General features: G+C 41.4%; 2 protein-coding genes across 4 annotated transcripts in view; both read right to left on the bottom strand.

The window, feature by feature from the left end:
* Window positions 1–175: 175 nt before the first annotated feature.
* Window positions 176–2,284, bottom strand: EIF4EBP3 (eukaryotic translation initiation factor 4E binding protein 3). Of its 2 annotated transcripts, none has more exons than XM_052643241.1 (3): window positions 1,898–2,284; window positions 673–846; window positions 176–513 (listed from the first exon to the last, which is right to left on the bottom strand). In XM_052643241.1, exons 1-3 carry the CDS (start codon window positions 2,049–2,051, stop codon window positions 485–487), a joined length of 357 nt encoding a protein of 118 aa, XP_052499201.1. In that variant the 5' UTR covers window positions 2,052–2,284; the 3' UTR covers window positions 176–484. The 2 variants fall into 2 exon arrangements, with proteins under 2 accessions (XP_052499201.1, XP_052499202.1); XM_052643242.1 differs by having other exon boundaries at window positions 673–851; window positions 1,948–2,284.
* A 6,376-nt stretch (window positions 2,285–8,660) lies between these two features.
* Window positions 8,661–14,632, bottom strand: part of ANKHD1 (ankyrin repeat and KH domain containing 1) — a 106,076-nt gene continuing 100,104 nt past the window's right edge. The window contains exons 31-35 of one of the 2 annotated variants that reach the window (XM_052643233.1): window positions 12,150–12,326; window positions 10,895–11,146; window positions 10,170–10,345; window positions 9,307–9,471; window positions 8,661–9,028 (exon numbers count right to left, since the gene is read on the bottom strand). In XM_052643233.1, coding sequence (XP_052499193.1) covers window positions 8,969–9,028; window positions 9,307–9,471; window positions 10,170–10,345; window positions 10,895–11,146; window positions 12,150–12,326 — 830 coding nt within the window. In that variant the 3' untranslated portion in view covers window positions 8,661–8,968. The remainder of the gene's footprint in view (window positions 9,029–9,306; window positions 9,472–10,169; window positions 10,346–10,894; window positions 11,147–12,149; window positions 12,327–14,632) is intronic. The other variant, XM_052643235.1, reaches the window with a different exon arrangement.

The following is a 14,632-nucleotide window of genomic DNA, read 5'->3' as shown; positions in this document are numbered from 1 at the left end:
TATGGCCTGTCCCCAAAGTCTGCCTCAGGGTCTAATTGCTGCTCAAAGTGGGCCCAGAGGGAGCTAGAAAGGGACCTGAGACCTCTTATCCTAACCAGGTTTGCTGGGGCCCTTACATTATGGCTGAGCTGGGAAGATCAACATTGAGGAGAACACTGGAGCCAAGGCATTTCTTTGAATGTTTACTAAGCAGTCAGAAAGTGACATTCTCCATTCCCCCGGCCCAGCCTCAGCTGGAGCCAAGTGCCAGGGGTTGGGAGGAGTGCCTACAGACCAAAGAGAAAGTAGAGCTAAGGGCTTGGCAAGTTGCCCACTCCTATCCCTGGTCTAGCTGCCTCAGACCCAACATGGAGGCCCAGAACCAACATATCACCCCCTTCCGGATTAGATGAGGCCAGTAGGCCTTTGGATACCCCAGAGAAAGGAGGTAGTGGCAGCAGCGTGATGGATTCCTCTCATTCCACATATGGTCATCTGCACTGGATTAGATGTCCATTTCAAACTGTGCATCATCTGGGGAGAGAAAGGGCAGGACTGGTTGCTGGGCTGGCAGTCTGTAGCTTCAGTGTTAGTTCAGACAGCCCCCTCAGAACTGACCCCCGCCCCCAATCTACATAATTGGGGCTTTTGGGTTCAAAGCCATATTAAAATTTTAGGGCCTGCTTTCCTTACCGGGTATCTCTTCCTCTGTCTCCTTCTGCTCCGTCAGCTCCTCTAGCTTGGGGGGTGGGGCTGTTGGAGGCACTGTGACCCCGGGAGTCTGAGGGAGGCAGCAGGGAGGCCTCCGGGCAGTGGGCGAGTTCTTGCACTCCAGCAGGAACTTTCGGTCGTAGATGGTCCTGGTGCCTGTCAAGGGGTAGGGGCTAGGTAAGAGGCAGGAGCTTGGGTACAAAGCTGTTTGGGACCCCAGACACAGGTCTTTTAGGGGCCAAGGGGTCATATCTTCCCTTTTCTTAAGGGTTACTGCTCTGCAGCCCAGTCAGGATCTCAGCTGACTAGCTCTCACAGCACTTGAAGGCTTCTGGGCCTAACCAAGTTGTGTCAGCACCATAGAGCAAGTGGGGCATCCCAGCTGGTCTAGGCAGGGGCTTTTGGTTTAGGGGAGCTCCAGGAGCACCACTAGACTTGGAGCTCAAGAACTTCTGGAGGTTCCTGTCCTCTGCTGGCTCTGAAGTTCACCTGTTTGGTTCAAAAGGTAGTGCCTAGCCCTTCAGCCTCAGTTGGATGAGGAAGCCAAAGAACAGATGTGAAGGCTAATGCTGCCACCTGGGCTCAGACAGGGAGGGGCAGTGCTCCTGTGAAACCCAGGGACAGGCTCTTATCCTGACCCCTCCCAAGTCCTGTCAGGCTCAGCTCAGCCCAGAGGACTTGGCCCCTGCCATGTCCTCACAAGGCCCTACCTCTTCTCACTCCTCCCTTTCCCCTGCGTGGCAGGAACCCCTGAGTAGGTATGATTCCAAGCTGCTCCACCAGTCATCCACTAGGCAAGCCAGCCAGCACAGCGGCCTAAAGCCCCTGCCCCCCGACTGCCCCCACCTCCAGCCCCTGATCCCCACCACTTGCAGCTTTGCAAAACTCAGTTGCTTCCTGCTGAGGCCACACAGCCGAGAGGCCACACAGCCGAGGGGCCAAAGCTCCTGCTATAACTCCCAGGCGGCAATACTGGCAGGGGTAGGTGAACAAGGAGCCCAGAACCCAGGCCACAGTTATGATTTCTGCCCAGAGTCACCCGGAAAATAGGCACAAGGCCATGTTGCATCACTTCGAGGTTTTAGGGAACTGAACTTATGTTCCAAGAACCCACCCCGCTAAAAGCTAAAACGTGCAAGGGGTCCTGCACACAACCCCAGCCCGCAAATCCCCGCCCACGCCCGTCGACAAGCACATGCAGGCCTGCCTGTTGCTTGTCGACCCTGGCCCGGCCCTCTGACCTCGGCGGGGGGAGGAGGGGTAGTGGCGTATAGCGTGCCCCTGCCCCCTGGCGTGCTGCCGTAGCAGTTGGGCAGCCCTTCCCTGCCCCCATGAATTGGGCAGCTGGTGGATGAGGGCATAGGGAACGGAAAGAGCAGGAAGGCAGCGGCTGGTGCTGAGGTCGCAGAGCGTAGTCTGTCGCGGACTCTGTCTACCACGTGCGGTCGTAGCCACAACACCGGGACGACGTCACGCCGGGGGCGGGCCGGCCGTCATTCAACCCGAAGATCCTGCCCTACCCTCGCGGGAGCAAGCCCCAAACTCAGCGAAAGTTGGAGCCTGTCCCGTCTCCCGGGACCCGCAGTGGCCTCCAGTTCCTCCTGGCCCCAAATCGGCCAGCCTGCTTTTGCCTACGAGCGCTGCAGCCACTCAGTCATTTGCTATTTACTGTTTCCAGCGGGTGCTGGGAGCGCGTGAGGTATGGCACACGTTTTTTGTTTGTATTCATCCATTCCTCTCAACAGTTGGATAGTAAGACACTATTATTAGTTACAAGTGAGGACACCAAAGCCCAGAGAGGTTAGGTCATGGTTGGAAGTCACGGATCTTGTATTAGCGGGGGCTGGGATTCATACTTGAGTGTGTCTGATTTAAATGTGTGCCCCTAAGCACAGCTATTATGCCCCCTGTTAATCAGTTTCAGTACATGGTTAAAATGCCTTGATGCCCTGGTGCACAGACATTAGTTGTGGAATAAGCGGACTGATTAAAGGATGAATAAAGGTTGGAAGATAGAATAGGCCTGTTCTTTGATCTCTGCCATAGCTAACCTCAGTTCAGTTCAATCTCTCAGTCGTATCTGACTGACCCTGCGATCCCATGGACTGCAGCATGCCAGGCCTCCCTGTCCATCACCAACTCCCGGAGTCTACTCAAACTTCTGTCCATTGAATGGGTGATGCCATCCAACCATCTCATCCTCTGTCGTCCCCTTCTGCCTTTAATCTTTCCTAGCTAACCTCACCACCTCAGAAAACTAAAGAAGGGCTGGGGGCTGGAAAGGAGGAGTTGGTTTTTTAGCCCTCTGGCAAGACAGAGCCTGGGTTGCTTTTTTTTCTTTTTGCCAAGTCTCCAAGCATGTAGGATCTTAGTTCCTCAATCAGGGATGGTATCCAAGCTCCCTGCAGTGAGCACTGAAGTGTGGAGTCTTAACCACTGGCCCAAGAGTGGCCTTTAAAGAGATTTTTTTGATGTTAGGCATGATGAAAGTCATGAAAGAGATGGCAAGAGAGTAAGTACTAAGTTGAGCACACTAAAAATCTCAACTTGATCTAGTTGGTTGCTGTTTGGCTTCCTCAAAATCAGTATACCCTTCACCAGTGTCCCCCTTCTCTTCCAGCCAATTAATTAAAGGCCACCTGATTTAATGCATTTATTAGTATTACTTAAGCTTTGGCTTCACTAAATTTTCCTTCAGCTCTGATTTCTTTACTTATTAAAAAAAAAAAACAGTATTTTACAAGTCATTGCTTCTCAAATTTTATTGTACACATAAATCACCTGGAGATCTTACTAAAATGAAGATTCTGATACAGTAATTAGAACTTGAAATTCTAGGCTTTTAATAAAATTCCAGGTGATGCAGACCCTTAGGTTTGCATGTCCTTAGAATCACACTTCAGGTAGCAAGGATATAAATGTTTTATTGTTCCAAAAAGGCTTTTGAGCCTCTTATAAAGTGGTATATACCGGAAGGAAGTGTTTTAACACTAAGTGCTGGAGCATAAGGTTTGGGATCAGATTGTGAGGAACCGTCTATGACAACTCAACTTTTAAGCAAGGTAAGTAGTCTAATGAGGGGAGTGAGAGATGGGATGGAGAATAGTGAGACTGAAGGTGAAGACTCCAGCCTAGTGAAATGGGGTGGGCAAGAAGACAGTGGCTGCAAGGATGGAGAGAAGTGAAGGGGATCCAGATACACAGAGGAGTAAGGATAAGGTGACTGATTTAAGGGTAGGGTGGGAAGGAGATAAGCTAGGATAAGTCCCAGTCTTGTGACTTGAAAGTCTTGGTAGTTTATAATACCAACTAATATAATAAGGAAAACAAGGGGAGGGGCATATATTATATTGGGGCATATATAATGTGTGTGGAATGTTCAGATGGAAAACACTGGAGAATGTTAAGTAAGGAGCCAGATGTACAGGTCTGAAGCTACAGAGGGAGAACTCTGGTCTAGTGATTCAGATTTGGGTGGAGTAAAATCTAAGGCTGTGGGATGAGATTCCCTGGGGAGAATATACATCAAAAGAAGAGGCCTGGGCACATCTACATTTCTTTAAGGGGTAGTGGAGGAAGAGGATTTCACCAGAGGAGAATGGGAAAGACCAGTAAGAGCAGGAGAACTACGAGACAAGTGTCAAAGGCTGTCAAGAAGGATCAGTATGGAAGCGAGGTCTCCCATCTATTAATCTCTTCTAAAACAACAGCAGCAGTTACTACTATGATAAGACTACCACCAGAAGCTTACTTTTCTTGAGACACTGTGTGCTACAAGGGTTGGGGAACTAGAGAATAGGTAGTTGGATTTTAGAGAGAAAGCCAGATCCATCATCCATTCAACCTGCATGAAGGACCAAGAAAGATTTTCAATCAGAGGGTTTTTGTCAACACTTATGGGAAATAGATGGGGAAACAGTGGAAACAGTGTCAGACTTTTTCTGGGCTCCAAAATCACTGCAGATGGTGATTGCAACCATGAAATTAAAAGACGCTTACTCCTTGGAAGAAAAGTTATGACCAACCTAGATAGCATATTCAAAAGCAGAGATTTTACTTTGCTGACTAAGGTCCGTCTAGTCAAGGCTATGGTTTTTCCAGTTGTCATGTATGGATGTGAGAGTTGGACTATGAAGAAGGCTGAGTGCTGAAGAATTGATGCTTTTGAACAGTGGTGTTGGAGAAGACTCTTGAGAGTCCCTTGGACTGCAAGGAGATCCAACCAGTCCATTCTGAAGGAGATCAACCCTGGGATTTCTTTGGAAGGAATGATGCTAAAGCTGAAAGTCCAGTACTTTGGCCACCTCATGCGAAGAGTTGACTCACTGGAAAAGACTTTGATGCTGGGAGGGATTGGGGGCAGGAGAAGAAGGGGACGACCCAGGATGAGATGGCTGGATGGCATCACTGACTCGTGTCACGAGTCTGAGTGAACTCCGGGAGTTGGTGATGGACCGGGAGGCCTGGCATGCTGCGATTCATGGGGTCGCAAAGAGTCGGACACGACTGAGTGACTGAACTGAACTGATTGACCATTAGAGTATAGGAGCTTTAAAAAGAAAAACAACTTAAACTCAGAGATCTGATTAAACCTGTAGGGAAATGCCAGGTCTCTGCTACCAGGCAAATTACTTGTAGCTCAGTCGGTAAAGAATTTGCCTGCAGTGCAGGAGACCCAGGTTCGATCCCTGGGTTGGGAAGATCCCCTGGAGAAGGAAATGGCAACCCACTGCATTATCCTTGCCTGGAAAATCTCATGGACAGAGGAACCTGGTGGATTGCAGTCCATGGGGTCGCAAAGAGTTGGGCACGACTGAGCGACCAACACACACATACACAACATCGGTATCATTAAAATAAGACAGGAAGAGATGAAAAGCAATCACAAAATAGGTTTGTAATCTCATCATTAGATTTACAATCTTGTTTTCCAAATTAGGTCTTTAAGCTCAGGCTCCTGCCTTTATTGGGTGTGGTCTTAACACACTTAAGTTTTGGATACTCAACCATTTCCTACCGGAGTGAGTGAAGGCAAAGTAAGCTGTCAATAACATTGACACATGGTGACACATCTTTGAGCATGAATAGAAAATGCAGCATTATTAGAGTCCCTCACCCCAGGACAGGGTCCACTGGGAAGATGTCACAACCAGCCACATTTCTTGGTAGAAGAGCTCCAGGACTAGTTAGAGAACAAGATGTTCAGAAGCTGTTTTCATACAGTTTGATTGCCTCTTCATAGGTTTACAATGTGGTACAAAGGTCTTAAAACAGTGGGACAGAACCATGTATACTAAGTACTCTTCTCTGTCTGGCTTGAAACTCTAATATGATCAGCCTTTCCCCTTCTAAAAGCCACCTCAAACTAAGGATGGTACCTCCTATACTCATTTTGAGGTTGGGAAGACTTGGTCAGAATTTACAAGATGGAAACTATAGTTCCAGGTCCTGAGATCTCTTACCTCTGGCTGGGAGAGGCCACCATTGGCTGTCCAACTCTCTTCTTCGGTCTGGTTAGCTGAGGTGATGAAATTTCCCCTTTGAGAGCAGGGACTGAAGGAAGCAGACTGGCCTATAAAAGGGCAAGTCAGCACACTGTAGCCACAATAGGTTTAAAGGGTCTTAAAAACATCAATACTGTTATTGGTGGTGGGATTTTATTTTATTGAACACTACTTGAAATAAGTAGGTTCAGAAACCTTGATGATACAGTTTTATTTCTTGAATGAGCTGTTATTCATAGGGTTTGATCTATGCCTCGGCAGGATGTTCCTTTTATTTTTTCAGCAGGATGTTTCTTAATGACTTGAGGACTCAGTATGGGTGTGCAAGGTTTTCTTTTGCCTCCACTAAATCCCTAAAATCAATAATGGCTCTCACAACAGCAGGCTTTTGATTCCATGTGAAAACAAATGGTAGGCGCTCTCAAACCTCAGCAATGCATCAGCTTCTAGCAGTCCTATACCACATATTCTCATTCATGAGACAAGTAAATCTGTTAGAACTAGGAGACCCTTTTGAGTTCAGTTATACTAAATTTCATTTTCAGATGAGGAAAGTGAAGCCCAGAGATGAAAAATGACTTGCCTAAGGTCACACAGTATTGAGTAGCAGAAATGAAAAGAGAATTTAGTTTTCTGACACTTGTTCCACTCTACCCATTTTGCCTCCCCACAAATCCCTTGTATATTTGAAAATAATTACGTTCTTACCTGAGCTAGGTTTAATCCAAGGTTCAGGTTGGTAAAATAGCAGTAAAGTAATGCCAGGAAGAGGCAAGACAGAGGAAGAAGAGATTATAGCAGGCAAAATGTAGTGGGGAGTAGGCTACTGGGATTCAAATAGAAAAGAAGGCAGTACAGATAAGGACAGGAAGGAGGGTATCCTAAATAACTGCTACAAACTGCACAGCTGCTATTTGTTCCTAATTCTCCTAGAGGTTTCTCATAATTGTATCTTCTTCTTTTGGGTTCTAGTTCCTGACCTGAGATCAAGTTTCTCATTCTGTTGTCCTCAGGGTGTAGAAGATATTGGAAGAGCTCTTCCAAAAATTCAAATGTACTTTAATTAGTTAAGATAGAACACCACTTACTTTTTGTCCCACTGAATAATTTACTTAATATTATCTCTCACTATATGTTTCATCAAGAGTAGTTACATTCATTTCACTAATATTAGGTGATTTTTTTGGGGGGAGGGGGTGTTATTAGTGATAACTGGAAACAGCAAGATATGCAGGTGATCCTAGGGGTCCTTTGTTCCCCTCAAGGTGAGGAGGTCTCTTGAGACTACCTGATGTGGTTATTAAGCACTACAAAGGCAATAGCTTTAACACCAGTGATAGTTTCTAAATCCAATTGAAATAGAAAATAAGAAATCTTTCATATGTAATATAATATAGAAGACAAAAGAGCCAGGTATGTCTAACATAGAACAAACATGGTGTATCTCATCTAGTGGTGGCTCTAGGAGGAGGGCAGAGAAGATTAAGAACTCCTGTTGGTATGAGAGTAGAAAAGTGTTTCTGGTATGGCTGTGCTCCTAGTTACTATTTTTCTGTGCAAGCTTCTTTGCCTTAAAGTGTGTTCTGGCTTCTCTATCAGTCTCCAACATTTTGTTTTCTTTTTTAGATTGCTTTTATCTAAGACCAAGTAATTCAACCACATTACAACATGAACAAGTTGATAACTGTTCTTTTCATTGTGATAGTTTTTTTCTTCTCTATTGCATCAGATTCTTGGCATAGCCTATAGTTTGGCCAAAGCAATCCATTCCAGGGTTCCTGAGTTTAGTTTGTTGACCATATTGGCTGTTCATGAAACTAAGCTCAGAATTAGTCACATATTTATAAACAATCAGCTGATTTGACAATACAACAGAAGTACGAGTCACCCCACCCCTTCCTATGTCCCAACTGAAAACTTAAACACCTATAACCAAAATAAATCTTTAGATTAAAAAGTCAGGAATCACAAAAGGAGTCTGAAGGGTGATCTGGGTGTCTTAAGTTTGTTCAGTGTCATCTGACTGAAATCCTATTGTTCTTATTAACATACTCATGATCCACAAAGAGTTAAACCTTTCAATGGCCTATCTGCTAAAATCAGATAGGATACATTACAGGGGCTTGAAACATTCTCACTTATAAAAATATATGCAAGAAAACCAAAGAACAAGGAATGTTTAACAGAGTAATTATACAACTCATTCTAAAAGTGCTTCTGCAAGGCAATCTAAGAATGGACTCTAAAGTGTAAAATGTGGGAAGCCTATTACAAACACAGTATTAACAACCTGGTTCAATATGATTGTGGATTGGGCAGTACCTACATGACCACTGAAAGGATCACACCCCACTTCTAAACACTGTTCATCTTTTTATTGAATATTCTGGTAAATATTTCACATTAATACAGGCTACATTAAGTAGAGCCACTATATGACAAGAAATTTACTCAACTTTTTCCTTTTAAGTATGTAAACAATTGTACATGTATTTACCACCCTAAAAGGTTGAAATATGTAATCATCTAATTCTTTTCTGCGTACAAGTAGCATTCAGTATGTTTAGCCCAAAGCACTAATTTCAAAATGGCTAAACTAACCAGAGAACATAATCAGGTGGTTAGGAAATCAATTTTTTCTTATACAATGGGCAATCAAATTTCCATTGCTAAAGCCTCAGAGAAAATTTCTTAGGCACATTAAAAAAAAGATCCCCAGGGTTCTTCCAAGGTCAAAATTTCTCAAACAAGGCTAAAGAATAAGACCTTCTAACTTAGTTGACATATTTGAGATGCATGTTTCCAATATGAGGTGCCCACGTGCCAGGCCAAATCTGAAAAGGGGGAGGAAAAATTGGAATTTCTAATTAGGAATCTTTAGACATTTACAAAACGAATATATAAATGCAATGGCAATTCACTGTTTCTGCCTAGAAAGAATACAGTACATGAAACAAAATGTTAAGTAGCATCATCTTGATATTGAAAAACTTAATTCAGATCAAGGTGGTAAGATGTCTTGACTTTTGAAATTCAGAACTTGTATTACCCAAAGAATTAAAAGGATGACATGATAAATCTGAAAAATAAAAGAGCATTAAGTTCATTTTACCTGCTGGGCATCAGTGCATTCAGTTGAATTTTGAATAACTTTTATCATAGGGTTCCAAGAAGGATCTGGGTTGTGAAGTCCATTAAACAGAGGGCCTCCTGGAACATCAGCAAGCTGAGGATGGGAGGGTATTATGGTGCCTCCATACATGGAAATTGGTAGACCCTAAAACAGCAGAAAGATGTAATCATGAAGTGACTATAAGTGATGATTCCATAATACCAGCATATATCTCTCTCATTTCCCTTCATTCAAAGAACTCCAGAGTATGTAGTGCGTATAACACCACTGTACAGTGTTGGGAAACTGAAAGTAGTTATCTACATCAGCAACACTTCCTCAAAGAGAATAGAGACAACTAAATCCAATATTCAGTGATGGGGAAATTTCCAATATTTTATGAACATTTAATACCCCAACTTTCCCACATTTTAGATTTACTTTACTTTACTAATAAGCTTGTGCTAAGAAAAGGGAATTCTACACGATAGCTTGCAGCCACAATCTGGCTTTATGGCAACCTGGAAGCTCTCAGAGCAGACAAGAGGGCAATGGTGAGCTCAGAGCCAGCTTTCCAGAGGGGGAGAGGCCTCCCTTCTCAGCTGTGGCAGCCAGATGCAAAGCAGCAAAAGTCAAATCTTCCAGGTTTGGAAAGATGGCAGGATCTTCAGGATAGTTCGAGGACAAACTAATGTAAACAACATAACCCACTTTTGAAAATAGATAAAAGATCTGACAAATTCATAGAAACAAACTAGTTATAACCAAAAAGGAGAATTATTTCAGTACGAATTACTCCTTAACATGTGACTACATTGGCTGGCAAAGTGTTAAACAAGTTACAATGATGTTTGTCAACTCACTTTAGAAAAATCCACAAAACTGCTTGCCATAGGCTGATGAAAAATGTTAGAGGGGGCTACCATTCCAGAATCATCTCTCTCCATTGGCTGGTGCTGAGAGAATGTGCTTGGGTCTGACAGTTGTTGATGCATTGGATGGTTACCTATCACAGACTGTGACCAACCTGATAACCCTTCTAGAAAAAAGAATTGAAATCAAGAGTTAGCTATTTGTCTGGATAAAATAACAAAACATTACCACTGGAGTTTTTCATACTAAATTTAATCAAAAGCATTCCTTTGATAGCTCAGGACACATTCATAAAAATCTTTGCAATCCAAAAAAACCCCCAAGTTCCTGTAATTGGATGTAGTTTTCAGAATATCCCAAACACTCTACCTTGTCCTTCAAAAGATTAAATGCTCTCTGAAAGAAATCAAATGATTGTCCCATTCTCCAGTGAAAAGCTTAAGAGGGAAAGGAAGTATGCTTTGAATTTTTAATTTCTAATCAACTCTGTATTTATTATTTTACATTTATTACTATCATACACATTACATCTATTATTAATATATAACCCAAACTAACATTCCAAACTTTGAGACTGGACTCAAAGGTTTAAACAATCCTACTAGTTAAGTGTAGGAATTAAGCTTCTTTATTTAGATAAGGAACTAAGTTTAAAAGGCAAAATCTCACAATTTACTCAAGATATCCCTCCAGAAAGAGGGCACTATAACTGTACCTGACATGGCATTAACACCAAATGACCAGATTCCACTGTGTCCAACAGGAGCGACAAAACCAGTTCCCACAGGGGCTTGTGCAACAGACCCTCCTTGTCGAATTCGGGCTAGTCTCTCTGTTCCAATGGGGGGAGGGATTTTTCGATCCTGACTGGCACTGCCTCCTTTTGGTTGGCCCAATGTTGGTGGGGCAGAAGTGGCTGAAAGAGGTGAAGATGATCCCGAAGAAACAGATGGAATAGGAGAGTCACCTGGTGGCAAAATATTTCTCTATTGTTTTATTACATATAAAAATTCAAATTATAAAAATATGAGAAACCTTGTTGGAAAGATCTATTCCACAACACAGGTTCTGGAAAGAAAATTTTCATTTTGCAAGATCATTCAAATGAAAATATATGAGTTCTATATACATTATCCTATACTACTGCCTGAAGCAAGTACAAATAATCTAAATTTTTTTTTAAATTGAACTGAACAAGGCTAGAAAGGAAGAAGGCCCTATTTATTCTTGCTGTAGTTCTTTTGTCAAAGGACCAATATTCACTGACTACCTCATGATGCTCATTAAAAAAAATCAAATCCTGTTCACGTTCTTCTAGAACTTCATCTATCCTAAATATTTAAATAATTAAGTCAGAACAGGGGAATATTTTTACTTATAAATGGCAATACAGTTTCCTCAAATGTAAAAATAAACAAGGAATCATACCAAACTGATTAGATATTTAAATACAACCATTTCACAATACTGACCTCAGAGCATCTTATAAAACTACTTCCCTTTTTCTTTTCTCTTTTTTTTTAACTCAAGGCAGATATATTGAATGAGTTAGGAACAAATGATGCTTAGATTGCTGTAAAGTAACTAGATCCTTAGGTGGTGGTTTGGATACTAAAAGAGATGACTCTTGATAAAAATGCCATGGTTCATCAGAAAATAGAGGATACAAAAAAGCTGAACTCAAACCAAGAGGGTAAGCAGCTTCTTCCTCAGTTTCTCTCTTTTCTTTGTACCTCTTTTCTTGATCCAAGTCTCAGTGTAACCTCAAATCTGGCTTGAAAGAATAGCCTGACCCTTCTCAAGTTTTCTAGCCTATAAATGACTGATAATTTTTGACATGACTGCAATACAAACCTTGGGTATTTGCATATAACTTAGATTACTTAAAATTACAATATGGTGTTCCCTATAACAAACGATTTAATAACTTATTAGAGACTCTTTGGGACGATTTCCTCCAGGATTCCTACATGAGTTTGAGGCGCTCGTCCAAGGGTGGGGAGAAAAATGTTGTCTGTTGAAACTAGGGGTCCCAACAGGAGCTGGCCCTTGCAGGAAAACCCGAGTTCCTGGTATGCTGGAAAAACTTGTCAGAGGAGCAGAAGAGGAAGATGGGGAGCTGCCTGATGGATCAATGGACGGTAATCCTGAAATAAAACAGGTCCAAGACATCAAATTAGCTAAGGCTTTAAAAAATGAAAGTCCAAAGTTTACTTAATTCCTCTTTAAAAAAAGAAGAAAGCACACAGTTTATTCTGTGGATCACAGCAACAAGAATCCATTTATACCACACTGTATGTCCCAAACCCATTTTTGTTTCTTGCAGTCTAGAAGAATACCCCAGGCAACACTAGATATAGCAAGTCCAGTGTTTAGCAATGGCAGTCACCTGGAGTATGTTTCAGATAAATCTCAAAGCCTTCATTGGAGGGGATATGAAATGACAGCATGTTGTGACTAAGTGTTACTTCGAAGAATAGCTGTTCATCTCTATAGTCATTTCCTATGCAAAATGAATAACAAAATCTACCAATTGTTTTCTTCCTGACAAGGAGGAAAAGCATACTATTAAACTAAAGATAATTTCAGAACTCCATCTTATAAAAAAAAAATCAGAAGTTGCAAACTACATCAAAATTTCTATCAATATCTAGTTTACATAAGTCTGAATTTGATAGTCTTCTCAAATTCCATTGCTTTCTCTGGAGAGTGTAGTAGAGACATAGGGCAAGGATCTGGAAAAGGATTATAGGTACTCATTTCAGGAAAAAGTAGTTAACATCAACATAAAAAATTCAAAATTCTAAGGCAGATCTTTAATTCAAAGGCTTTAGTATATTCACTGGGTTGTGCAACCATCACCATAGTCAATTTTAGAACATTTTTGTCCACACTAAAAGCAAATGTATGCATTACCTGTCACTCTCCATCCTCCTTTACCTGATCCATATCTGAACCTTTAAGCAACTACTAACATATTTTTCTCTCTAGATTTGCCTATTCTAGAAATTTCATATAAAAAGAATTATACAAAATGTGGTCATTTGTGACTGGCTTCTTTCACTTAGCAAAATGGTTTCAAAGTTTATCTATGTTGTAGCACAAATAACTGCTCCATTTCTTTTACTTTATCTCATCGAATATACATTATACTGAGGATAATATCTTATTATATAGATACACCACATTTTGTTTTCCATCCATCAACTGATGGACATTGGATTGTTTCCACCTTTTGGCTATTATGAATGGTTTTGCCATGAGCATACCAGTTTTTGTGTAGGCATATGTTTTCTCTTGGGTATACCTAGGAGAAGAATTACTGCATCATATGGTAACCCTTTTTAATTTCTTAAGGAACTATTTTTCCAAAGTGGCTGTAACATTTTAAATTTCTGCCAGCAGAGTTTGAAAGTTCCAATTTCTCTACATGCTTTCTTGTCTTTTGAAAGGTCAACCAAAGAAACCACCCAGGCAGTTAAGAAATAAAGCCAAGCTTAATCAATCCTGGACCCTGGAAGGAAAGTCAAGGATTAATGCTTGCTTAAAAAAAAATTTTTTTTTTAAATTAGTAATAAGTAATTTTGATGTTACAGATCTGAATAATAAGGATCCCAAACCTGGTTTACTACCAAATTAGATGGATAATTTCCTTACTTTCTTTTTTCCAGCCATTCATAATCTGCACATCTTCTGGGATACAGTATTAGAGTGCAAAGAGCTCAAACACTGGAATATGAAAGATCTGAAGCTCAACTCTAGCTAAGGCATCTAAATTCACGTATTAGTTAGTGCCAGTCACATGGATTAATTTAAAAATTAATTAAATTTTACCACAGTCTGAGCATTGGCAATGAGCTCTTCTTTCATCCTGGGGCCTCTTGAAAACTTTATTAGTTTGACCAAAATGAAAAGTTAAAATAGCACCTATTTATATATATAACAAAAAAATCCTGGAGAATATTTTGGACCACGGATGGTCTTATGTAACATTTATTTCTATTTGAAAGATGATATAACAGCTATGTTTTCCTGAAAAGATAAGTAAATGGAAACGTATCTGATAGAAATGCTAAGGCTATGCCATATTAGTAAACTCACAAATTTTAAACAACTTAGATCAGTTTATAACTAATAAAAAGGAAATGGGCTCTGGGAAGTTTTCCAACTGGAAAAAAAATGCTAAATAAGTGGTACTATTACTTCTTACTCTCATTCTAGGTCAGCCACAATTTGTAATTTGTTTTTTAGCATTTATTAGAGCAGATTGGACTAAATCAGAGCATAATAGAGCAGACTGGAACAAAATTTTGGCCCTTAGACTCTGGAAAATAGATTCTGGCTTTCCAAATATCTCTGAGCCACCACTAGCCTCTTATTTTTCCAAATCTTTCTTATACTGCCTCAGCAGCTAATTTCTAACTTCAAGGAACAAAGAGCTGATTTGAAATTG

Source organism: Budorcas taxicolor, chromosome 7 (assembly GCF_023091745.1).
Source record: "Budorcas taxicolor isolate Tak-1 chromosome 7, Takin1.1, whole genome shotgun sequence".
Taxonomy (NCBI): Eukaryota; Metazoa; Chordata; class Mammalia; order Artiodactyla; family Bovidae; genus Budorcas; species Budorcas taxicolor.
This window is presented reverse-complemented; position numbering and strand designations above follow the sequence as displayed.

What these genes read in the sequence shown, in the direction of transcription:
- EIF4EBP3 (XM_052643241.1), bottom strand. Translation starts at nt 2,051, where the DNA reads ATGCCCTCATCCACCAGCTGCCCAATTCATGGGGGCAGGGAAGGGCTG. An exon ending in CCAGGGTCGACAAGCAACAG is followed by an intron (nt 847 to 1,897) that starts GCAGGCCTGCAT and finishes ACCCCTTGACAG; the next exon opens with GCACCAGGACCATCTACGAC. An exon ending in GACAGAGGAAGAGATACCCG is followed by an intron (nt 514 to 672) that starts GTAAGGAAAGCA and finishes TTCTCTCCCCAG; the next exon opens with ATGATGCACAGTTTGAAATG.